Source organism: Podarcis vaucheri, assembly GCF_965113315.1.
Source record: "Podarcis vaucheri genome assembly, chromosome: 9".
NCBI classification, from domain to species: Eukaryota; Metazoa; Chordata; class Lepidosauria; order Squamata; family Lacertidae; genus Podarcis; species Podarcis vaucheri.
The window spans coordinates 21350436-21375994 of NC_138767.1; the positions used below are offsets into that span (position 1 = coordinate 21350436).

A 25559-nucleotide genomic window follows, 5' to 3' on the forward strand; every position below is an offset into this window, starting at 1 on the left:
TGTGGACAGAAGGGAAAGGCTGCTTTTTGTGGATTTCCATTACCCCCTAATTGACTAACTTTTTAAAAAGATGGCCCTGTCTACCTGATTTATGGTCCTCAAGCGTAGTTGCCATACCAACTTTTGCTATGAAGCAGCATCTATCTGTGTTTGGCTCTGAGGAAACACCAGTGCAATCCTGTGTCTACTCAGAAGCAAGTTTCATTGAGTTCAGTGGCATTTACTTCCAAGTGAAATTGTACTGCATTGCTGCTCTTTATCTTCTGCCTTCCCAGTGAAGGAATGATTTCCCTGTCCTTCAGCACACTTGCGTGGAGAGAAACCGCAAGAGCTGGTGGCATGAGGGAAGGGTTGCGTGGACCTCCTGGAGAGGGTGGGCCTTGGGATTCTCCCCAGGTTTATGTCTTGCAAGAAATTGCCCTTAAAATAAGGTGCCTGTAGCAGCCTATCCCTTAAGCACTTGTGTAAATACTTTGCCCAGTTCATGCTGTGATTACAGAAGCGCTAATTATCCGAGACCCATCTACTTTTTTATGACTATTGTTATGTTTGGAACTCTTAAGTGCCTTTTTAATTTTATTTTTAACTTGACTCTTTTTTTTACAGATGAGGGCAGAAGCGCAGTTGACCATGCAGGTGGGGCAGAGATTGTAATAGACCATTTAAGGTCACTGTGCAGTAAAACAGATCCAGCCAGTGAGAAGCTCATGACTGTCTTTTGTGGCATGCTGATGAACTATAGCAATGAGAATGGTAAACAAAAATCCTAAGAAACCCTTTTCTCTAAATACATTATACACCTGGGATTTTCTTTTTTTAATATATATCTATATAATGTTAAAACCAGTACGCAAGACAAGTTGCTGTTTTAATTACAGGTAAAAACAGTGTTTCCCATTGTATTAGCAAAATGATTGTAAATATCAGAGTAGTAAATATATGTTTGTCCCTGTTCAAATCCTCATGTGCAGTATATGTACAAGCGCACAGGGCTTCTGGAAGCAAATGAGAGCTTCTCCCCTCATTTCAATGGAGGGAGCAATTTTGCATGTGAAAAGGAAAACTCATGCAGCTTTGTTTCCTGTGTTGAAATGTATGGGGCAACACCTCATACGCAGGGGAGCTCTTTATTTGCCAGAGGGGTGTTGTGAAGACATTTTCCTGTTCCCCATGGGAAGGAACTGTTGCACACCCCTATAGAGAACTCAGTGGCCCTGCTTGGGCTTCACATGCCTGCCTTCATAAACCATGGTTTAACAGTGCTTTCCAAACTTGGGTCTCCAGCTGTTTTGGACTACAACTCCCACCATCCCTAACTAGCAAGACCAGTTGCCATGGATGATGGGAATTGTAGTCCAAAAACAGCTGGAGAACCAAGTTTGGGAAACATTGGTTTATAATGTCAGGAATTAACATCTGGGTTGAGCCTTTGTGAGTCAGTGGCCCAGTTAGGGCAGTCATTCAAGGCTTCATAAACGTGGATTTATGAAACTGGGAAAGACTGTCTGAACTGGGCCATTGAGTTTATGATGCTAAGAATTAGCCTTGGGGCCAAACTCCTCCCCTTTCCCCCTCCATCTTGCTCCCCTCCAATTGCACACTGGCTTCACTATCAAGATCCTGGCTTGTATTGCATCATGCTTTGTTTGTTTGTTTGTTTGTTTGCTAACTGACATTAAGCCAGAATTTCCAAGTTTTGACATAATGGGAGTTTAAGGCTTAATGCAAGCCAGGAGCTTCATGCTACAACTAGGGTACATGAAGTTTCAGAAGACATTCTGAAGTGAGCCAGTAACAATCAAGCCAGACCCTGTCTGGCGGCAGAATGTGGGCAACTGGTTTTTGTCTAAAAGGATTGTGTGAACCTTCATAAATAGTCCTTTCATCACTTTTCTTAATAACAAAAATGCTTCTTTTGCTGTTCAGTGCATTTTATGTATGGCACCCAGCTCTGCTGCTGTTGTGTCCCATTCTATGAAGTCTTCTCATTAACTTTTTTCTGTCTGCAAAATGGTTTTAGCTTAATAGATTTCTCCCGTCTTTGAAGTGGTTCTGCCGACTCCCTTGAATTAATCTGAGGAAGAGGGAGAGCTATTATTTCTAACAGACAGGGCGATTGGGCAGCCCAAGAGGATTGCCCCCCTGCCCAATCTCTGAGGTTCATTATTAAACTGGCAGTTCTTCCTAATCACCTGTGAGCACTTTTCTAAATAAACTAATTATAATATAAGCTCCCAGGTAAACAGTTTTTGAGCAGTCCAAACAATGTATAAATTTTAAATGAGCTACTTATTCCATCCAGGAGAAAAAATCTGCATTACTGATGCCCTCTTTTTTTAAAAAACATAAAAAAACTCTATAGGGCCTTGACATATTTCAAGGAGTATAATTAAGGGGAGTGTGTGTTTGTGTTGGAGAAACTGTTTTGACAATGTGTCTGTGGCAAGACACACTTCGAATATTTGCATCCTGAATTAGAAAGCTTCATGTGGTCCATTTTCATTGGTTCATCTCTCTGATGGGAAGAAAAGTAATGTCCCCTTCCCTTTTAGAGCTGGACTGCAAAAAGGGAAATCCAGGACACTTCTTCCCACCTCAGGGATGAAATTTTGAAAATAGACCACATGAAGCTTTATATTTGGGGGGTGTTACATCACAGTCGATATCGGTTTTGTGAGAGGATCCTGAAATTTTCTGGATTAACTTTTCTGTACTTCAAAAAAATGTAACAACCAAGTAGCAAAACAGAAATGTCGGAGAATGGAAGAAGTCTGAAATCACAAGGACCAAGGTCTAATTCCAGCTGTCCTAACGTCTTCCTACTTGGAACTCTCATTGGCCTCCAGTATTTAAAGGCACACTGGCATCCCATGATAGATTAGAAAGTTGTAGATTAAAATGTTTAAAAAAAAAAGTTTTAAAGGATTTTTGATACAATTACCTGCAGAAACTCTGGCTAGCAGGACCCATGCCAGAAGATGCCTCCTTCTCGAGAGGTCAGGAGGGTGGCAACATGAGAATGGGCCTTCTTTGTAGTGGCTCCCTGTCTGTGGAATGCTCTCCCCAGGGAAGTTCGCCTGGCGCCTTCATTATACTGTACACCTTTAGGCGCCAGGCAAAAACATTCCTTTTTAAACAGGCCTTTGGTTTACCTAATCAATATCCTATACCCTTTTAAAATGTGGCTGTTTTGGGGGGGAGGGGGATGTTACTGGGTTATTGTTTTTATTTTTATTTTATATAGTGTGATCTTTTCCATTAACCACCCTGAGACCTCCGGGTATAGGGCGGTATATAAATTCAATCAATCAATCAATCAATGAGACAAACCTCTGTTTGCTCTTCACACTCACAAGAGAAATAATTATTCTACAGTGCTGCCTGCTGTAACACATAGGTGCATAATTTAAAGCCAAAGAAAGAAAAGCTTCCCCTCTTTCAGGAAAAAAAAAATCTATTACAAATGTTTGAAGATTTTAACAGAGTGAGTCCCAGCTGGGGGAAAAAGCCCTGAGTATTGGTATGTAATCCAAACCCAACACATAGTTAAACTATGGAGCTCATTCCCACAGGAGGCCACCAACTTGGTTTCCTAAAAAACAAATAAAAGATGGGCAAAGTCATGGAAGATAGGGCTATCTTTTTTTTTAATTATTATTTTTATTATTAAATAAATTTTTATTCAATACAAATTAAAATACATACATAATCACAACAAAAGAAAATACAAAAGAGGAAAACAAATACACCTATCCAAGGAAAATGAATTAGAGAACATTTTGTCTCTTTTCATATTTACAGTTATTTATACCTCTATAAAATGCTATTCATGATAACACAGTGAAATGAAATGTAAGATATCAGCGTAAAGAAAAAGGGAACAAAAAGAAAATAAAAAGGTAAAAAAACAGATCATGTATGAATTTTTTTTAAAAGTAGATAAGCACTCACAATACATAGCCATTTCTCATCTATATTTACATTCAATTGTATAATTTCGCCTTGTCCTTATCTACCTTAAACAAATTGTTTCTTTTGAAAGAAAAAACAGAAAAAGGAAGATAAGGCTATCAATGGTTTCTGGTTTGGCCTCTGCTGTCAGAGGCATTAAAGGTTCTGAATGCCATTTTCTGGAAGCCACAGAAGAGGAGGGTGCTGTTGAGGTTTTCCCACAGGCATTTGGGTGGCCACTGTGAGAAAAGGATTCTGGACTCAATGAGCCATTGGCCCTATCCAGGAAACTCTTCTTTTGCTCTTAAACCCCTAGCTGGCACTGGGGAACATAGTGGAGCAGTATAGGCATAGCCACAGTTCTGCTACTCACACCGGTCACAGCGAAAGGTGACTGGGTTGTGTGTGGAAGAGAAAAAAAGGGCCTCTGCTAAGGCGGCTCCCAAGCTGGTGCTGTGAAGAGACCTTTATTGGGCCCATTGCTGTCATGTGACAGCAGTTGGGCTAAATTAGGAACCAATGGATACTGTGTTGGTCCAGCCCCTGACCCAAAATGCCCTGTTCTGTGCATTTCCATGCCAGAAGGGGCCAGTGGTAGCTGCCGCCCACCATTTGAGGAGGTGATTCTCAAAGGCTGGGCTCCGCGGCACCTCCGTCTCATTCAACCTGCATCCAGGGCTGTGGATTGCATCAATGACAGTTCCTATGATCTGATGATAGTTCTGTGAATAATACATTAAATGCACACTGATTTTTTATCCTCCTTCTAAAATGCTGCTGCTTTTTCCTTTCATTTCCATACCTTTTCCAAGTTAACAAGCTGCCCTTTTCTCCTTTTACAGCTGTGGTGCCCAAAGTAAATAGACTAACATTGCAAGTCCTAACTATGTCTCCTCAGAAGTAAGTCCTATGAAATTCAGTGGGTCCTACTCCCAGGTAAATGGGGTTAGGAATGTACTCTAAAGAGCTGAGGAGCCAGATCTTCATATGGCCAAGTCACAGGGTGCACCCAGATTCTCCATCCCCGCCTCACCCACAATGGCTTGATAATCACACCAGAGTTCTGTTTTCATAAGCTTTTCTTCCTCGCTTACTAAAAGCTGTCATTGCCATGGTTTATCCTTTGCTCCCCAAATCTCTTCTTCATCCGCCACCCTGCTGTGTTATTGTTTATTCAGTTTTGCCATTTACCTTGCTGCTTCACATGGTACTTTAATCCTGTAAGCGAGGGGGATGAATAATTTTAATTGTGGCCACCAGCCTGCTAACAAAGTAAGAGGCTTTTAAATTTTACTTTCTAAGTCCTCCCATGAGCTTCACTTGATCTGTGCAGCAGCCAGAGTTTGGCCACCCCCTGATTTATTGCCTCTGAAGCATTGCAGTGGTGGTGGGTGGGGACTGCAGCAGTCAGATGAACAGCTTTTCAAATGGGTATATGCAACTTCTTCTCTCCTTTTTCCTCCCATCTTGCAAGGTATGTGTAGATACAGATGTATTTTTCTGTAAAAGGGATCTTGTAAGATACAAATTCCTCTTTACGGAATGATAGCATTGCCAGCAAAGGATGGTTCAAACACGATGAGTCCTCTGCCACCCAAATCCTTAAGCGTTCCCAAACTGGGTGTGTATGCCTGTCACGTTGGTGCGATGTTTGTTCCATCCCAAGAATACATTTACTGATGAAGGAAGTCTTGTGGTTGTTGGTCCATATTCCATTTGTTTTGCTGAGTCATAACTATGGGTGTAAGTGAGAATTTGTAAGATCAAATCATAGCCTGGAATTTCCACTCCTTCTGATAACAAACTCAGGTGGTGAGTGCTGACAGGTCGTTAGGCAAAATGGTGCCACTGGTGAGCAACAGGGATTTATTATCATGCTTGGGGGGAACTCCAATGTTTACAGAAGTACAAAGTGGCTAACCTGGGACCCTTTGGACATGGTTGGACTCTACCTCCTAGGAGCCCCAGCCAACATGGCCAAAAGTCAGGGGTGATAGTTTTAGTCCAACAACATCTGGAGGGTAAAATTTTAGCAACCCGTCCTTTAGAAAACGAAACCTAACAGGGCAACAACAACAAGGCCCAATGAGGACTGAGCATGCTCAGCAGTCCCAAAACGTTGAGTGTCTGTTGGGGAGGGCAAATTAAATTGAGTGCCTGGAAGAAGAAGAAGAAGAAGAGTTTGGATTTGATATCCCGCCTTTCACTCCCCTTCAGGAGTCTCAAAGCGGCTAACATTCTCCTTGCCCTTCCTCCCCCACAACAAACACTCTGTGAGGTGAGTGGGGCTGAGAGACTTCACAGAAGTGTGACTAGCCCAAGGTCACCCAGCAGCTGCATGTGGAGGAGCGGAGACGCGAACCCGGTTTCCCAGATTACGTGACTACCGCTCTTAACCACTACACCACACTGGAAGGAGGTGTGGCTGGCTTTCTGAAACACTGAAGGAGACTGGTCCACACGTCAACATTTTGTTTAGTGTATTTATCCCGTCCTTCATCCAGGTAGCTCAGAGCTTAACAACAAAACTAGAAGACAGGTTTGGATCTGGGGATTTCAGAAGCTCACTCTGTGACTTGTGCAAGCTACAGTCTTTCAACCTCGCCTATGCGTAGCCAATTTGGTGTCCTCCATATGTTGTTGGACTAAACTCCCACCATACCTGGCCATTAGCCATGTTAGCTGAGCCACTCCCTGGCTACCCCTGACCCAACCCAACACCCAGACCACTGCACCATATGGTATTTATTAATTTATTGATTTGAGATATAAAAATAGAAACACAAGAGGTATGTAGAACTGTTATCTTATTTCCTGTGTACACACACACACACACACACACACACACACACACATTGTTTGTATCTAAAAATCATGTTTCTTTACATTATACTTTCTCATTTCATTTTGTGTTAAAATTCAATCTGCCAGATCCGACTTTTCCTCCATTACCTTTGAAGAAAAATTCTTAATAGTGTAATGTAAAACCACTGAGCTTGTCTTAATCTTGCAAGTGCTCTGGAAGTATGTGACTGGAATATATTGCTTTCGTTGATTAATGTTCTGCTGCTTTGCATTTCTTTTTCTCCACTTGAAAATCTTATGTAGGCAAAAATGGAAAGCGGATCAATATTCAAGCCACGCATTTCTCCTTTGCTAATGCTTGTGTCTACAGTGGCTTGTGTGTTTATTTGCATATTGCTTGAAAGTTGCATTTCCAAAGGTATAGCGGTAGGTTACAGTTACGTAATGGTAAATATATACATTTCATAGGCATGAGCTAAAAAATTCTTGGAAACCAGCTCTCTTTGGGTATTCTAAAGAGGGCTTAAATAAGCATAGAATGAAATATTGCACAAAAGAGTTGACTCTGCACATCATCCAGTCTTGGGCTGTCAGCACACTTCCTCTTAAAAATATAAGCTTCAAACTCACCACTTATATGAACTCTTGACTAAAGCAGCACACAAGGTTGCCTTACTTAGCATCTGAATTCATATCTTCGTCAAATACATTGTGTCTCCCTGCAGTGTTAATGAGCCGCAGGCTTGGTTGAGTTGGTTTACAAATCATAGTGGATGAGATTGCTTGTTTCGTCATATAACTGTTAATGTGTCTTAAAACATTGTTCCACTTGTCTGGTTGCCCAAACTTCAGGCTAAACGTTCTGCAACAACAGCCTTTCAGTAGATTGAAACCAGAGTTGGGTTGAGAAAATCAAATTTCTGGGGTGATGTTCGACTGTGAATGTGGGGGATTTTGGTTTCCAAAGCATTTTCAAATGTATACATTCCATGATCGCTTCTTAACATCTCTTGAAGCAGCATGAACTTTCTATCCACATTATTTGCCATACGTTGTGCTTTTATGTCCTTTTTTCTGTGTTTCTTCTGAGTCTTCAGCTCCTGCCTTCTCTTACTGGGAGCCTCTGGGCAGATTTCAGGCTTGCAAGATCCACTTCTATCTTTCGCTCAGCGATTTACCAACCAGCGCCAGGTGCAAAAGACACACCATTAGAGTTAAAGAACAGAGTGCCTCTAGGCAGATTCTGAGTAGGAATTTGATTTCAGTATAAGATTGAATAAATAGCTTTGTTTTTGCTACTGTTAAACAACTGGGGGTCAGGCACTCTTGCCAATGTATGGCAGATCATCCCAGTATCTATCAGTAAATCATAATGTACCAAATGCCCAGTGTCCAGATGTTGTTTGACTCTAGTTCCCATCATCCCTGGTCATTAGCCATCATGGCTGGAGTTAATGGGATAGGGAATCCAGTAACATCTGAAGGATAGTATATCGGCTACCCCTATTCCAAGAGCATATGAGGAAACAAATGGAAATTAAAAGTGGGAAACACAATGCTGTGTCCTAATTCTTGTGTTGAGCCAATTGACTCTTCTGTTTTTCCAAGTTTCCTAAATAATCCACATGCTCCTTCTGACATGATCTGTGGTGATGTGTTTGCTAGCTGCATTGTGGCTTCTTCCTGTGCACTCACTAGAAGAAGACAAAGCTGATGGACCTCCATGGAATCTCAAATGTCTGGCATTACCAAGCAACAGCCAAACTAATGTCTAGAGGAGCCTCAAGATTCTGAACAACTTAGAATGGCATTAAAGGAGAATGAATTGTTATTTACCCATTCCTGTATGCATGGGGCACTTTCACGCACTTGCTGAAAAATAAATGTAAGCAGCTTTGTAACAGTGGGGGCTTTCCAGCATCTTGTAGTCTTTAGAAGGCTTACACATAAATACAACCAGTTAGTGGTAAATTGTACAGTTTGTTTTCTGCAGCTTCAGAAGCTGAACTCAAATGCTCCAGCGATTTTCGATTATAATTTTCCATTGTCTGTAAAAGCTGAAATTACAAACTGATTTATTAAGTAAAAGGTGCATGTCCTTAAACCAATATGAATATGAAATCTTGGAGATTTAGCCATCTAATATTTGCAGAGAGAGGGTGGAATACATAAAAAGTACAGTGCCTGAAAAACAGAATAAGGAATATTTTCCCAAAAATAAAATAAAAAAGACGCCTTAGGTAATCAAAGACATTCATTTAAACATATGACATTCTACCAATCAGCAGTTAAACTTTATTTTTAGCCTCTACTCTTTGCAGTGCTATCCTTCTGCTATCAGAATAAAAATTCAACTAATTTTAGAGGAACAGGATTGTAACCTTTAGTTGGTACACCATGTTACAGGACCAGCTTCAACACTCATCCTCAAGCAACATTCTCTGATTGTAATGGTTTCTTAATAAGCTTTGTAAGAAAGAGCTCTTGGCTTAAAAATATACTAAATTTCAGTAAATTAGCTCAGAGGAGAATACTGACTGCTACATTAATGCTGACAATTTGCATTTTCTTCCCATTTTTCCAAGCTTGCTGGCCTCTGTTCAGACTCCTACTTGCGCACAAAATCCTCTTCCTGTGGTGGTGGTGGAACAAGAGGGCCCTCCTGCCACTCAGATGGGTGAATCATGCAATATTATCCTTTTTGGAGAGGAAAGAGTGTGGTGTCATTTTGGCAATTGGATGAAGGACCCAGATCATACCTTATGGTGGCTACCCAGTGGCCCTCTAGATCAGCGGTTCTCAACCTGTTGGTCTCCAGATGTTGTTGGACTACAACTCCCATCATCCCTGAGCTCTGGCCTTGCTAGCTAGGGGTGATGGGAGTTGTAGTCCAACAACATCTGGGGACCCAGAGGTTGAGAATCGCTGATCTAGATCAGTGTTTCCCAACCGGTGTTCCGCGGCACACTACTGTGCCGTGAGACGTTGGCTGGTGTGCCGTGGGAGGGAGGCGGGCGAGTCGGGCGGTGAGAGGCGGCGGCGGCGAGGATCCGCGTCGAGCCGGGGGCGGCTCCGCGGTGGTGGTGCCGAGCGGCGGGGCAGCGTGTGCAAAAGGGAGGAGCGCGAGACAGCGGAGGAGGAGGAGGCCGGCATGTCCGGGCAGCAGCAGCAACAGCAGCAGCAGCAACTCTCGGCGACGGCTCCTCAAGCCCCGCCGCTGCCCCCTCCTCCGCCCGCTATCGCCGCCACCACAATAGCCGCCGCCGCCTCAGTTGCCGCCGTCCCTCAGTCCCTCGCTCTGCTGCCTCCTCCCACCCCCAAAGCTTGGAGGTTCCCTGGCAAGGGGGAGGGAAAAAACTTTCACTTTCGTGCGTCCCTCCCGGCGTGACACTGCGCGCTGACGTCACGGGGCTGTAATGGTGGTGTGCCGCGAGATTTTTTTCATTAAACAGGTGTGCCGTTGCCCAAAAAAGTTTGGGAAACACTGATGTAGATGATGTTGAACTTCCAACTCCCATCAGCCCCAGCCAGCCAGCATGGCCAATATTTGGGGACGATGAGAATTTAATCCAGCACCATCTTGAAGGACAAAGCTTACCACCCCTGCTTTGATTATTGAGGAGAGATCACGCCTCCACTCCTTGACCCTTGAATCACCACTCGGTGGTCGTAGCATTTCCACATTGCACCCAGAAGGCCCCAGAGTCAATCCCTGGCACCTCCAGTTGAAAGGAACAGATAGCAGGTAATAGGAAAGACAAGGCTGTCCAAGGCTATGTAGATCTGCCAGTCAGCTTAGAAAATATAGACGGTGAATAGCCTGGGTATTCCTGTGTGTTTCTGTTAGCTTTGCATTAGGTGAGTGTCGGAACGGAGACACACTCTGTCTTGGCTGATGTGAACGGAATCTAGGCAAGGTTTTAGCAACGGGACATCTGCAAACATCCAGCCACTCGTTCAAAAGCTTGAGTTACCTTTTTGTCAGTGGTTGTCAACACAAGCCTGCAACAGGAGAAAGGTTTGGAGATCCAGTGATAACACACAGGCTTGCTCCTTTATGCCCCAGCATCATGGGCTGTCCATTGTTGTGTTATGTGCCTTTTTGCTGCAGGAAGTTACTGAATCCGTGCCTTTAATAATCAAAAATCAAATTATAATCCTTTGAATGTCCGGAACAAGATATATTCCGATCTGGTTCAGAAGGTGGGAGGGGGGCAGTTTGCAGATATTCTGTGCACAAAGGTTTAAGACTATCACACATACGACCGCTTTTGCTTTTAAAATCCAGGAGTCAGTCAGTGAGGCGATAGGCTCCCGTTATTTTGCTCAGGGGCATCCTTGGAGGAATCTGAGTGCAGTATGACTACAATTCATTTTTGCATCGTTTCCTTCTGTTGCAAAGCAAACATATTTCACTTGTTAAATTGTGGAAGCTTTTGTTTTTGTTTTGTAAACTAATGGTGTCTCCTAATGGATAATCTTCAAACATATTTTTGTTTGCAAATATCTACACACAATAATATTTTTTTATCTATGAAGATTATACCATAGTGGCAATGGACTCTTCTGAAATGTTTCGTCCTTGTTCTCTGTTAAGCCACTTTGTTTTATCAAGCTTTTTGTAACCTATATTGTGACTTGTTTGCATAACACTTTTAGCGTGTTAAGTGTCCATAAGTACTTTTCTGTCTTTTCCTGCTAACCTTACTATTTAAAAGCAAAAAAATGCATTGGTGAGGGGAAAGCGAGACTGCCTATGACATTGCATCAATATACCTATTATTACTCTTCATGAAACTGAAAATCTAGTGTACATAATTTGTAATTGCAGGCTTCCAAGGGGGTTTTTGTGATGAACGGAGTAACCTTGCCTTATTATGATTATGATTATTGATTTAATCTGGTCTTCAGATTTATTTGGTTGTGTTGACAGAAGCATTCCGTTACCTGAAATACTGAGATGTATTTAGTCACTAGCTTTAAGAGGCAATTTGGAAAGTATAAATGAGAAATGCATTTTTCATTTACTTGGGCTGCAGCTATCGTTGGAGAAGCCTTTGGAAAGCAGTAGAATGTACATGCAATATTTGCAGTAAAAGGCCACAATCCATAATTCTGTGAGGTTTCAGAGGGCAAGTAGAAATGCATGCATGGATTTTTCTATCACTCTGGAGAGACTCTCTGCTGGCACAGACATTGAAGGCAGTGATGGCACAGCATATATATTCCCTTCTCTTTGTTGTTAATAAATTTATGACCCGCTGAGGATATATGCACACTAGCACATCCTTCCCCAACCATGTGCTCTCTAAATGTTGTTAGACTCCAACTCACATCAGCCCCAGCCACTACAGCCAATGACCAGGAATGATGGAAGTTGTAGTCCAACAAGCATCTAGAGGGCATCTGATTGGGAAAGCTGGTTTAACAACGTCTAAGATTATTTTGGAGAAACTATAATAGTTTATTATTAAATGGGTTTGTGGCCAGAGAGAGGCAGTCTCTCTCATGTAGTATGGGGATTTCTTTCCCATAATAGGTTTGAATACTAAGCAGACATCAGAAGAACAAGGAGGAGCAATGTTTTGATTGTAGGTTACAGTTGCCTCCTTGCTTAAATTATTGACATTGGAGAATAATTAAGGATACTGTGATACTGCGAAGGCAGTGCTAACTCAAATACGTTTGTCCTTTTTTGTGTGTGTCTGTCTTTAGATACCCTACAATCTCAGCTCATCAACATGGGAGTTATCCCTACGTTAGTGAAATTGTTGGGCATTCATTGCCAAAATTCGGCTTTGACTGAAATGTGCCTTGTTGCGTTTGGCAATTTAGCAGAACTTGGTAAGTCCTGGGATGCAACCCACAAACCTGTTCTCTTTATTTATAAATGTTACATTGTTCTAATTTACTATTTATGGCAAGTTTATAAAAGGAGGACCAGTGCTGATATTTTCATCTGTATTCACTATTCAAGTATCCCAAGTTCCCCTTTCCAGCTTTTCTCTGCCTGCCTGATGTCTACACGAGTTCATCTTTCCACTTGGGCTACAGCTTCCATCCCCACTAACCATTGACCATGCTGATTGGTGTCGATAGGAGGTGGAGCCCAACTACATGTAGAGGGTGCCATATTGGTTACTCCTGACATAAATAAAGTTTATTTCTAAGGTTCAAATACAACTTCCTATCAGATTTTTCCTCACTGCCTAACTATAAGAAGTGTTGCTTTCTATCTCTCAAGAAAGTATAACAGCTTATAAAAAGAAGTCTATGCACGGTTATAAAATTAGATACCTTTACTTGATATCAGGGAAGAGTTTAGAAGGACCTCTCATGCAAACAGCATTGGTGTTTGCCTTCATCTTACAGTGGTCCAGATAGGCCTGGAAAAAAAACAACCTGGAAAATTTTGGAATAAAAACTTTAAAAGCAAACAAACCAATTTTGTACTATAGCATTCAATCTGGGCAAACTTTCCGTTTTCAGAAGTCTGTGATAAATATAGCAAATTTGAAAGCAGAAACTGACAGTGATAGCTTAGAATGATTAAATTTCATTTAGTATTCATAGTATTCATTGCTGTGTGTCTCCTCCGCCAGCTCTTTCCCTCACCTCTTTTTATGGAAATGGGTTCTTAATGTCTGCTTGACACTGGAGGAGCCATAACAATTTTCAGATCACATGATAATTTTATGTTTTTACTACAACGTTGATGATTTCTCCTGTTTGTATTGTTTTATTGCTCAAGTTAATATGCTGCAGAGGGAGCAAGCAGCAAGACCACCTTACCCATCCACAGTGGTTGGGCTTGGCAAGGGCGTTCTGTGACAGTAAAATGATATAATTAAAACAAATATATTGCCACTGTGCGTAAATGACCCATAAAGTTTGGTTCTGCTAGTTCTTATGTTCAATATTAGCCCTGTATGTTAAGACCTGCTTCCTCTCTCATTTCCTTTAAATCCCTCCTCACAACCCACCTTTTCTGTGAAGCCTTTGGCACAGCCCTCAAGTTCCCATGGCCTACTTTAACTCAACCACCTAACAGCCACATGCTCCCTGTGATGACGCAAATGTGCTGTCTGTCTGAGAGGGAATCACAACCAATTTGCTGCTCCCTGGGGTGTTTAGGTCAGTTGTCAATGGCAGCTAAGCTAAGGTGTGGCATCGTCTTCTTCTTTTTGGCAACGTGTGCCAGGGTCATTCTTAAGCTCTTGCCTTTAACCATGGTCTGTAGCCAATGTTTGTCCTGTGCTTATAGGTTTCATTGAAGAAGGAGAGATCGTAGCCATCCTGGATTCAGACAACATGCTAAGCCAAACCCACACCAATCTAAAAACCCTGGGAAGCAGCAAGCAGCTGTGATCTCCTTCTCAGGAGCCAGTGCTGTCATGTTAAGCCATGGTTTGGCTTTGCATGACGTGTGGACATCACCATTGCTTCTCTTTACTCTTGTGAGTTGTATTGAAAGCAAGCCCACTGGTTCCCACATAATACAGCCATTAAAAAAAAAATTAAGTAGCTAACATTGGCAACTGTGTAGATTGATTGATGGATGGCTTAAGATGTCAGAAACAAGTCAATAAACTTAATATTGCACCTGCATTTTAAAAGCCATCAGACTCAGGGTACCCAGAAAGAAGGATGAATCAAAGCATCTGGATTTGTCTGTTTTGAGACACCAGAACAAATTCTGCCAGCATGCAGCCATGTAAATGTTAAGGTCCGGGTCTGACCTTTAGTCTCTTCAATCAGAAACCCAGTGCACTCACTCTGTAATTTTTCTTGTTCAGCTGATGGCAGCTGAAGGCTTAATTTATATGTTGGTAATTTTGCTGTTGCTATGGGTACGTTCACGTTCCACTGGTGCAAATTTTTAACAGCTTTGAACATAATTAATAATTCAGGTCATCACATTTATCTTAAAAGGCCTGGATGTTTTTCTTTTCATTTAGTGACAGGCTTAAGTATGGGAGTATATTGTTCCTGTCTGCGAAGAGCGTTTAGCTCTGTTAATCACTGCGCCGAGTAACCTCCTAATAAACTGAAGAGAAAACAGTGCTGCCATTCTGTGCACTTAGCTTTCCCCTTTTTGGATTTCACAGAATCAAGCAAAGAGCAATTCGCCTACACAAACATTGCTGAAGAGCTTGTGAAACTGTTCAAAAAGCAAATAGAACATGACAAGAAGGAGATGATATTTGAAGTTTTGGCTCCTTTGGCAGAAAATGGTGAGACTCTGGTGACAGTTTTGTTTCTGAGGGAGAGAAATTCATTTTATTTGGCTGAGTCATGGCTCTTGCTGAGGAAGCTGTGTCCAGCTGAAATGGTCTGTGTGGAAACCCTTGACTGAGCCCCTCCCCTTTATTTCAGTGTTTTGTACTATGCACAGTTCTTCAATCTTGGGTCCCCAGATGCTGCTGGACTACAATTACCATCAGCCCTGACTAATAGCTGAGGATGACAGAAGTTGCAGAGAGCCAGTGTTGTGTAGTGGTTAAGAGCGGTATACTCGTAATCTGGGGAACGGGGTTTGCGTCTCTGCTCCTCCACATGCAGCTGCTGGGTGACCTTGGGCCAGTCACACTTCTTTGAAGTCTCTCAGCCCCACTCACCTCACAGAGTGTTTGTTGTGGGGGAGGAAGGGAAAGGAAAATGTTAACCGCTTTGAGACTCCTTCAGGTAGTGATAAAGCGGGATATCAAATCCAAATCCAGTAACATTCAAGGCTAAAGAACTGTGATTGGATGGAACAAGGGAAAAAAATTAAAGGAGGGTTAAGAAAGCGGAGCAGAAGCATATGAATTTGCTCTGTGAGGAAAACAACAACAGTACAACTCATAAAATGCAGCAAACCAAGTAAATCTTTAGTAAACAGCATCCCACTCTCACGGTGGCCAACCAGATGCCTGTGGGAAACCCGCAATCAGGATTTGAACACAAGACCACTCTCCCCTTCATTGGCTTCCTGCAACTAGAATTCAGAAACATCGATGCCTCCAACTTTGCAGACAGGGCATAGTCATAATGGCTAGTAGTCTCCTTGTCTTCTTGCTTTTGCTACGCCTTATTTGGAGTCACAGTACAGTCGAAGCTCCGTTTACGTAACCCTCTGGTTATGTAAACTTCGGGATGCGCACGCAGCAAACCCAGAAGTATTTTACTGGGTTTAGCCCTGCGCGCATGCGCAAAAGCAGTCTGCGCATGCGCAGAAGCAGTCCTCAGGTCGTGGAAACCTTGGGATCCCATCCACAACTGGAAGTACCACTGTATTTTAAAAGCATTTTATATTTAGGTTCTTCTGTCTTCACCCAGATATCATTAAGCTACAGCTGGTTGAAGCAGGCCTGGTGGAGTGTCTACTTGAGATAGTCCAAAAGACCGTGGACAGTGACAAAGAGGACGACATTGCTGAGCTCAAAACTGCCTCTGATCTTATGGTTCTACTACTGCTGGGAGGTGAGTATTGCATGTGGAACCTGGGAATTCTCATGCTGTCATTAGCATATCGGGTTCTAGCCATCGCATTGCAGTCTGTGGGTTAGCTTGTGTTCTCCTAGAGTGGCTGAGTTTTAGTAGTTTCAGCTAAAACTGCTTTTCTTCTTTTTCACAACCAGCAACTTTTCCTAGACAGTTGGCAGGCATGGTCCCCAGACATGCTGATTTTCTTTGTATAGGTTGAACTTTTACATGTGCTGTAAGCCCAATGGGTACAAGGAAGTTTTATTGAATGTGGCAGTGGCAGGGCACTGTATCCTAGATGCTATCTCTAGTTAAATGTGGCATCTCTAGCTAAATGTAACAAGCCCAAGGTCCCATCTGATTCCATAGAGAGCTAAGGGAGATTTTAACTTAATGGTAAGGTGAATGTTCAGTCTCTCCCAGTTCTCCTCCCCCTGTGCCCCCCCCATCTGTTTTAGGGTTTTTGCCACCTTGTGGAGCAGGTGTGGGGAGGAGAAAGGGGGAAGTCCTGTTGCAGAAGTGGGAATCATTTTGTTTGTGCTGTTTTTTAATTGAATACCACCCAAGTGTCAACAGTATAGTCGCTACTGTACCAGATGGATTTAATGGCTTGACTTGGCCTGAAGCAGCTGTAAAGATCTATATTTTTCATACTTTGTCCAAATGTACTTTGTTTCTTTCCTCCCCCAGATGAATCAATGCAAAAACTATTTGAAGGAGGAAAAGGAAGTGTTTTCCAAAGGGTGCTTTTGTGGATCCTATCTAATAGCCATCAGCTGCAGCTTGCAGGAGCACTGGCGATTGCAAATTTTGCTAGAAACGGTAAAAATCATTGAGGTTCACACTCCAGCTTGTTGTCAGCACTAAAGTTTAAATAGCACTGGGGCAGGGAATATATATTTGTTGGCATAGTGCATTTTATGGTGGGGATTATAAGCAGCCGAACAGAGATCCGACTCTCGGAAAATTTTTGTTTGTTTGTTTTCAGACCTTAAAAATATAGCCACCTTGTAGGACATTAGTACTTGCCAAACATTAGGTGGGACGAGGCGATGGTGTCCCCACAATGCACTGAAAGGCAAAGGAATAGGTAAACAGCCATGCATGTCCCTCATGAATTCTGTTTTCAAAGTGATTTGAAGAACATATGGAGTAGGGGAGACTGTGCATTTAAATACATATGGCCTAGGCAAAAAAAGGAAGAAAGAAAATTTGGAAAGCAGGTAAACAGTGTCTCAGACTCTTGTTTCATCTTCCCAGTTCTATTTTAAATGATGAACTAGTGTCGCAGAAGAGCAAAATTTATTGCTGAAAGTTTGGGTGGAGGAAAAACACTGTTTTTAACAGAGAAGTGTTTTATGCATGCTCTGATGGTCTGGTCTTGCGCAGATGGAAACTGTATCCATATGGTGGATAATGGCATCGTTCAGAAGCTGATGGACCTCCTGGACAGGCACGTAGAGGATGGCAATGTTACCGTGCAGCATGCAGCACTGAGCGCGCTCCGAAACCTCGCTATTCCTGGTAAGCAATTTAGTGTGTTTCCAAACGCAGGAGCAGCTCCGAGGAAAGGGGGGGTGTCGGTGTATGGGGTGGTGAAAGTCTGCTCCTCCAAATTGTGTGTCCTGCTGCGTATCATTAGGAAACAGTTTAGCACAATCCTCTACAGGTTTACTCAGAAGTAAGTCCTGCTGTGTTCTTTGGGCTTATTCCCTACTAAGTGCACTTAGCATTGCAGCCTTAACCTCGTTTTCCTAATGATTAATACATGAGAGATGAACTGGGTGGCACTAACTATACTCCTTTATCTCTAATGCGGGGAGACAAATACTGGGCAACCTTACTTGGTAGTGTAAGGATTGCAGTGCTGCAATCATATCACGAGCACTTATGGGCAAATGTCAGATAAATACCATGTTATGTATATTATGTTTGTATTATAAAATATAATACTACAGTACTGTATAAAGAAGAGGAGGTGGAGATGCAAGTGGCTGGATTTGCTATAAAGATCAGGAGCAAATTTGGTTGCCAAACCAGAAGGCAGCGCCCACTTTGACTTTGTTTATGAGATTTGGATATAATTGAATTGACCCGTGTTGGATTGATGGCAGACCAGATATAATGAAGTGTGGGGGAAACAGCCAGAGTCCCGTCAAATACTTTTCTCTTCTACATGCATCTCTGTGCAGCATTACATCTCTTGTTTTTATTTCCCTTTGAACTCCTGTTAGGAAGTTACTCAGCTGTGAGCAACCTATTTGCTTTCCAGGTCTATTTGTATATGTTTATGGTACAGCTAAGGGTTATTAGAGCAGCAGATGCATTCTGTGTGTAGATACACACACGCACCCACAAACCTTCTTATTCTCCCACCTCATTTCACTTAAATCTTTTTTTAAAAAAACCCCTAAACAAACCAAGATTTTGAGAAGAGGTGCAAATTACTATCAAAATTCCCTCAGCAAGGAGGAAATGCAGCTTAGTGAAAAGTGCTTGTTAAAAATAAAGCCTAAGCTTCTGGGGTGGAAATCTCTGCTGGAACAAGCAACATCTTGTTAGCCCATGTTCGAAATGCCATCTAACTTCTCACTTTTAATTAAAATGCATTCCGGAGCAAAGTCTGTCTCCTGCTTCGCACGTGGGGGTAGAGAGCCTCACAGGGGTGGAAGAGGTGCAGTCGCCAAGAATGGCGGAAGAGAGGTCCCAAGAGACTGAGCGAAAAGCACAGGCTCCTTGCAGTGTTACAGACAGCTGTTTGCAAGGTGTATTGTTTGTCATTCGCATAATAATGATTATGATAGGAGGGAGATGATTTGCATTCTTCTGAATTCTGTGTTCATAGAACAGCACCTGTCTTAGGTTCACAGCAGACCTTCCTTGTCTCTTCAAAGCACTCTCTCTCTCTCCTTATGTTGCAAACACGCACACGCACTATCCTGCATCCCTTTGTGTAGGCACTACGTGTGTTGAGCCTTCGGCACGTATTTTTGCTTTCAGGGCTGGAGTTAGGCACAGGTCGGCATGAAAGAAGCAGGGCTCTGTTGTCAGTGAAGTTAACTCTTTAGTCAAGGAAACAACATACAGCTTAGCAACCATTCCCAGTAGGCCCTGCCCCTATGGAGCAGTTGCCAGGACTGCCTTCCACCCTTTCTAAGGCTCTTCTTCTCCCGGATGTTTCTCAAGCATTCTCAAATTGCGTCTGCACACCTCTAGCCTCTGTTCTTGTCTCATTATTCTGTGCATTCTTGGGGACTAGATGAAGGGAAGGGGAGCTTGTCGCAGCAGGAGAAGGATCAAGCAGCCTCTTGACCCCTCTCCTCTTCAGCCTCAGGGTCTGAACTGCTCTCTTTCACCAGCTCTTCCTGCTCACTAAACCCTGTTGCCCCTTCAGCATCCAGATCCTCTTCCCAATCTTCTTCTCCCTCTGACCTCTCCTCAGTGTCCCACCACGACTCCCCTGGCTCTGAGCCTACCTCCTCTGGGGTTTCCCTTGGGAGTTTACTGGCCGGTGCCTCCCACTACCAGTCCCTGACACTTGCTCAGTCTATCCAGTTATTTGTGTGAACTCAGGTTGGTTCTTACACCTTGCTCATGTGACCCACCTATCCCAAGTCCCTTTCCCCTTCTTTTGCAGGGGATGAATCGCAGGAGTGGGATGGATCTCTATATACACACACACACATGTGTATAACATTGGCTTGTACTAAGTGTCCCATACATACAGCAGGGTGTACAGATGCAGGGCTCATTTCCACATCCCTCTGCACCTAGAACATACACACCGGTGCTGTGTGGATCAGCCCCCATTTAAAAAACACAACACAGTCATCATATGTCACAAGCCAATAGGGTGCTTCCTCCCTCCTCTTTCCCTCTACATCTGCGGTCTATAGTGAGTACAGCCCAGAAATCTACCACCTCATTTGGTGAAAGGTGCAGGCTGGTTCTTTTTTTTTTTTTAAATAGTTTTTTATTTGCTTTTTTTCTAAGGTCAAAATACATCGTCATTAACACAACAAAAGCAGTTTTACAGAAAAAAGAAGAAATTATAAAAGAAGAAAAAAAATCACTTTTCCAGATCTATTTTCATAATCAACTGGACTTCCCCACATCTTCCATCCCCTGCTTTCTTTACAATGAAAATAAATAGCAAATTGATACCTTATTTTATGTGTTTTTGTGCTTTCATTTAATTATATAGTCTGTAATTTATATTTTTCAGAGTCCTAACTTAATTTCCACCATTTACAAATCTCAATACTGAAGCATGTTTTTCCCGAAAACTTGACAAATTCTCAACATTCATATAACTTATAATGTTTTTGTAGATAGTCCTTAAATTTTTTCCAGTCCTCTTCCACCGCTTCTTCTCCCAGATCTCGGATTCTGCCGGTCATTTCAGCTAGTTCCATATAGTCCATCAGCTGTGAATGCCACTCTTCCGGTGCAGGCTGGTTCTAATATACATAAGTAACTCATAAATTTACTTATAAATATGTAACTTCCGCAACTGGAAGTCACCACAAACAGTAGTCTCAACGAAACGGAAGGATACAGCAGTGCTTTATTGATCTGAAATATTTCTCAGGCCTCTGCCTTGCCCTGCCCCACCCTGGCCACCAAAAACTTCCTAAGCAGGACATATTATTTTATTATAAAAGGGCCCAAGAGCTACTAAATCATCCAGAGGCGTTAAAGAGGCCCTTAAAGAGAATAGCCAGAAGCAGACGACTTCTAGGTTTTAAAGGCAGTCTAAACTTTTAAAGGTCAGTCTAAAGCCTAGAGGCATGGTGCTAAAATAATTTTAAAATAGATCAGGAGGTTGAGGAAGCTAGAGGCCAATAGAGCAGGATATATTGTGTCTTTCACAGTTTGACATCTGTTCATCCATGGAGCATACACTGGTTAAACATACCGTGTCAGCTTTTCTGTACAGTTTGACATACAGGGAACTACATATGCTTCCACAGTTAATATAACATAAGAAAGGAGGTAATAGAAGTTTTACATAAAGTTTTCTTAGGTAGGTAGAAAAGCAAATTTAACATAAGGCATTAAATGGACTGATATAGGATGAACGGATTGATATATGGTACATAATGTATAAAACACCGGTCCTGAAAGACCTACATTGGCTCCCAGTATGTTTCCAAGCACAATTCAAAGTGTTGGTGCTGACCTTTAAAGCCCTAAATGGCCTCAGCCCAGTATACCTGAAGGAGCGTCTCCACCCCTATCGTTCAGCCTGGACACTGAGGTCCAGCTCTGAGGGCCTTATAAACAACTATTTGACTTTTAGAAGACATCTGAAGGCACCTCTGTTTAGGGAAGTTTTTAATGGTTGACATTTTACTGTGTTTTTAATATTTTGTTGGGAGCTGCCCAGAGTGGCTGGGGCAACCCAGTCAAATGAGTGGCATATAAATAAAAGAATAGTAATAATAATAATAATAATTAACAATGTATTATATTAAACATTTTTTTAAAAATCCTACTACTCAAATGGGAGTAGAATAGGACCCAGTCTTGCTTCCCCTGATCATCTCCCCCACCCCTCACACAAATGAACCCTCTAATGTTGCTTTTGGAGGCCTTTGGAAAAGGTGTTTAAAGGCTGCCTCAGGACTAAATCTCTTCACGCGGTGTAAGTGTATCATCTCTGCAGTGCCTCTCAGATAATATCTGTTCTTTATTCATGCAGTTGTAAATAAGGCGAAGATGCTGTCAGCTGGCGTGGCAGAAGCCGTTTTGAAATTTCTCAGATCCGAGATGCCCCCTGTTCAGTTCAAGCTGCTGGGGACATTAAGAATGTTAATAGATGCACAAGGTAAAAATAAATTGTTCTCCTGTATTAAATGATTCTGCCCTTGATCTGTTGCTATGTTCCTTATAGAAGAAAAAGGGGATTTCAAGAAAACCCTTCAAATAAATTGAATGCATCTGTGAAGTGAAAAAAGCATGGAATTCTTAAAAACCTGTGATGGTCCGTTGTTATCTTTGTTATCTAAGCGCAAACTTAAGCTCTTGATTTATTGGCACAGCACAGCTTGCCTCAGCCATAGTGTGGCATGCAATGAATATGTGAAGTATATTGCTGCTTCAGGTGTTCCAAAAATCCTCTTTTCTTACACATGTGAACAGTTTTGTGAAATAGTTAACAATTATCTCAACACCTTTTATTTTTAAAAAGTGATGTTTGAGGCAAAATAATCTATTGAACTTCTGCAAGTAATAAATGCAGATTGCCATAGTTTCATGGCAACTGAATTGCTTACACCGAGGACTTCATGTATCTTGAAATCCTTATCATCAGCAGAATCACAAATTTCCTCCATGCAAAAAGGGAGTAGAGTTTGGAAGGCTTTCAGCCAGAAGTAAAAAATAAAGAGCTTATGAGTTTACAGAATATTCTTGATCAACTTCTGTTAAGTTTGTGTTTGCCTGAGATTCTAGGGCGGTTGGTTGGTTGGTTGGTTGGTTTGAAAAAAGTTTGTGTGCCTTAAAATTCCAGAGCTAGTTTTTGGAAGTAAGAGCAGGGGGCTGGGAAAGATTAAAAAAAAATAGAGTCAAGGGGAAAAGGAAGCTATAGAAATTGACATTTACTGTGATTTTGAATTATTACAATTTTGAAGTCAGCACACCATGGATATAATGAGCAGCTTCAGATTATTTACATTTTAGTACAAGGTATTACAAGGAATTTGCTACATCGTGTGGAACTAAAATATTCAGGTTAGCAGGGCTGCAGCCCTTGTTTCATTCTGTATTTACAGCAAAATAGAATTTTATTATACTGCTTGCCACTGTTTTGAACAGGCATGGATGGCAATTTTTCTCTAAAATGATGTGATGGTTGCTAGAGGAGACTCCAGAGATCTTCCTTTAACTGTCCCCACCTGATCTTCAAGACTCGTTTTTGTACTGACTGCTCAATAGCCAGTTAGGCAGCTTCCTTTTTGAAAAACACACTTTTTAGTACCTTTGACCCCGCTCACTCCGTTCTTTTTAACCCACCTTGGGGTGGGGATCCTCAGACCCTGGGGGCCAGTGGTGGCCCTTCAAAACTCTCTGTCTGGCCCTTGGGACTGTCCCCAGGCCACACCCCTCACCAGCCCTTCTGTACAACCTTGAGCAGTGTCCTTTGACTGGGATAATATTTCCCTAAACGAAATCCAGTTGGTGTTGCTCTGCTAATGGAAAATATCCATCAGCAGAATTGGGAGTTGATTATTGGCTGTTCCTCTGTCCTCTTCCCTAATTGGTTTCAGAAGGTTTCTTCTCAGCAGATTTTTGGAGTGGGGGCCAGACTGCTTTGGGAAGAAGAAATCCCCCCCCCCAAGAAATCTCCTTCCTCATTCTGCTAATCTGCTAACAGAGCAACACCAACTGGATTCAGCCCATTGCTATTTTTGCCTTTTATTTGTTCAAAAAGGGACGCGGGTGGCGCTGTGGTCTAAACCACAGAGCCTAGGGCTTGCCGATCAGAAGGTCGGCAGTTCGAATCCCCTGCGGCGGGGTGAGCTCCCGTTGTTCGGTCCCTGCTCCTGCCAACCTAGCAGTTCGAAAGCACGTCAAAAGTGCAAGTACTGTAGATAAATAGGTACCACTCCGGCGGGAAGGTAAACGGCGTGCGCTGCTCTGGTTCTCCAGAAGCGGCTTAGTCATGCTGGCCGCATGATCCGGAAGCTGTCTGTGGGGAAACTCTGGCTCCCTCGGCCTATAGAGCGAGATGAGTGCGCAACCCCAGAGTCGTCCGCGACTGGACCTAACTGTCAGGGGTACCTTTACCTTTATCTATTTGTTCAAAATCAAGGTTGTTGTTTTCTTTCTCACCTTTCAGGAACGTGGGGTGCTGGGTTGTTGTTTTTTTTAGAACAACTGCTGCGTACTGAAAAAAATGCCATCTTTGTTATATGTAGCAGAAGCTGCTGAACAACTGGGGAAGAACGTGAAGCTGGTTGAACGGCTGGTGGAGTGGTGTGAAGCCAAGGACCACGCAGGTGTGATGGGAGAATCAAACAGACTACTCTCCGCTCTTATACGACACAGCAAATCAAAAGTAAGTGACCCCTGCAAAAACCACAAGGCTGTGCTGTCAGGGAACTGACATCGGAGCTAGAGGCGGAGGGAAGGCTCTCAAATGATGCTGGAGAAGGGCCCAGCAGGTAGAGAGGCAGCTCCGCAGATGGGGAAGCCAATCAGCGCTACACCAGGGATAAAGGGGGGCAGATGGGGGAATCGGCGAGGGGGCTCCAGGACTCTTCACCGGACACCAGCGGGGAGAGCACGGGTCCTCCGCTACCCACGCCTTCCCTGCGCAGAAGACTTCCGTGCAGAGAGAGTAGGAGACTGGGTGTCAAACAACTTTTATGTTGGAAAAGATTTAAGAAACGCCCGCTGACGGATTCTGCTAGCGACTGAGGCAGCCACGAAGTGAAGGGCTGCCCAGACTGAAAGGTTTAGCAAGGCAACAAAGCCTGGAGAGGCGGCAACTTACGCACAAGCAACCCATACACATGACATGTGCAATAAGTTTTGTGTTGCCAAAGCAGCTTCACTCCTCCGAGGCAGATTGCTCCCCTTGTAGAGGTAAGGATCTGAACCACCTGAGGTGGTGTGGCTTGCCCGAAGTTACCTTGCCAGCCTACACTAGCCTTCCCCAGTCTGATGTTCTCCAGGCGGCCCCTGGTAAAAGGTGATATCTAGAGGGCAACTGGAAGGGTAAGGCTGGTCTAGGCTTTATTTGTTACATGTGCAACATTGGACCAGTGCGATGTAGAGCTGCTCCCTCTGTGTTAGCATATAAGAACCTGTTTCTGCACGTGAGACGGCTTTTATGGTGTAAGATTCAGGTGTAAAATTACCTGGATTCTGGGAATAAATTCTCAGTGTGTATTCAGTTGCATCAACGATTATAGTTGTCTTCCCCAGGGAGGTTAACCAGGTCCCACTCTTCTGTTTGCTTTGTTTGTTTCCTTTGCATGCAAAATGTCACAGCACAATCCTTTTGAACACTACGGAATATAAACTATCATGAGCACATTCTGTTTCAATGGCTTTCAGCTTGTGGCTTGAACACGGAGGAGAAGCACAAAAGGGGTGCGTGTGCGCGCGTGCCGTTTTCATCACTGTTGCATTTTCCTTGCCATTGACTTTCACTTAATCATCTCATTCAGTCAAAATATCAAATCTACTTTAAATGCCAAGGCCGCGGTATCAAACTGTGCTGTACTTAAGCTGAAGCTGGAAAATAAATGTGCAGAAATGTAATTGACGCCTACTGTTCCCGCAGTCGCAGGTGTGTGTTTTCACATCTGCAGCAGTGGCGCACATGG

The 25559-nt window shown here is 42.9% G+C and overlaps 1 protein-coding gene across 6 annotated transcripts in view; it reads left to right on the forward strand.

Moving 5' to 3' along the window:
• Positions 1 to 25559, forward strand: part of RAP1GDS1 (Rap1 GTPase-GDP dissociation stimulator 1) — a 97295-nt gene that overhangs the window by 62460 nt on the left and 9276 nt on the right. For 4 of the 6 annotated variants that reach the window (XM_082238431.1, XM_082238432.1, XM_082238435.1 and 1 more), the window contains 8 exons: positions 607 to 753; positions 12472 to 12600; positions 14865 to 14990; positions 16075 to 16218; positions 16912 to 17043; positions 17611 to 17745; positions 21926 to 22051; positions 24144 to 24283. In XM_082238431.1, the coding sequence (XP_082094557.1) occupies positions 607 to 753; positions 12472 to 12600; positions 14865 to 14990; positions 16075 to 16218; positions 16912 to 17043; positions 17611 to 17745; positions 21926 to 22051; positions 24144 to 24283 (1079 nt within the window). The remainder of the gene's footprint in view (positions 1 to 606; positions 754 to 12471; positions 12601 to 14864; positions 14991 to 16074; positions 16219 to 16911; positions 17044 to 17610; positions 17746 to 21925; positions 22052 to 24143; positions 24284 to 25559) is intronic. The other 2 variants (XM_082238433.1, XM_082238434.1) reach the window with 2 other exon arrangements.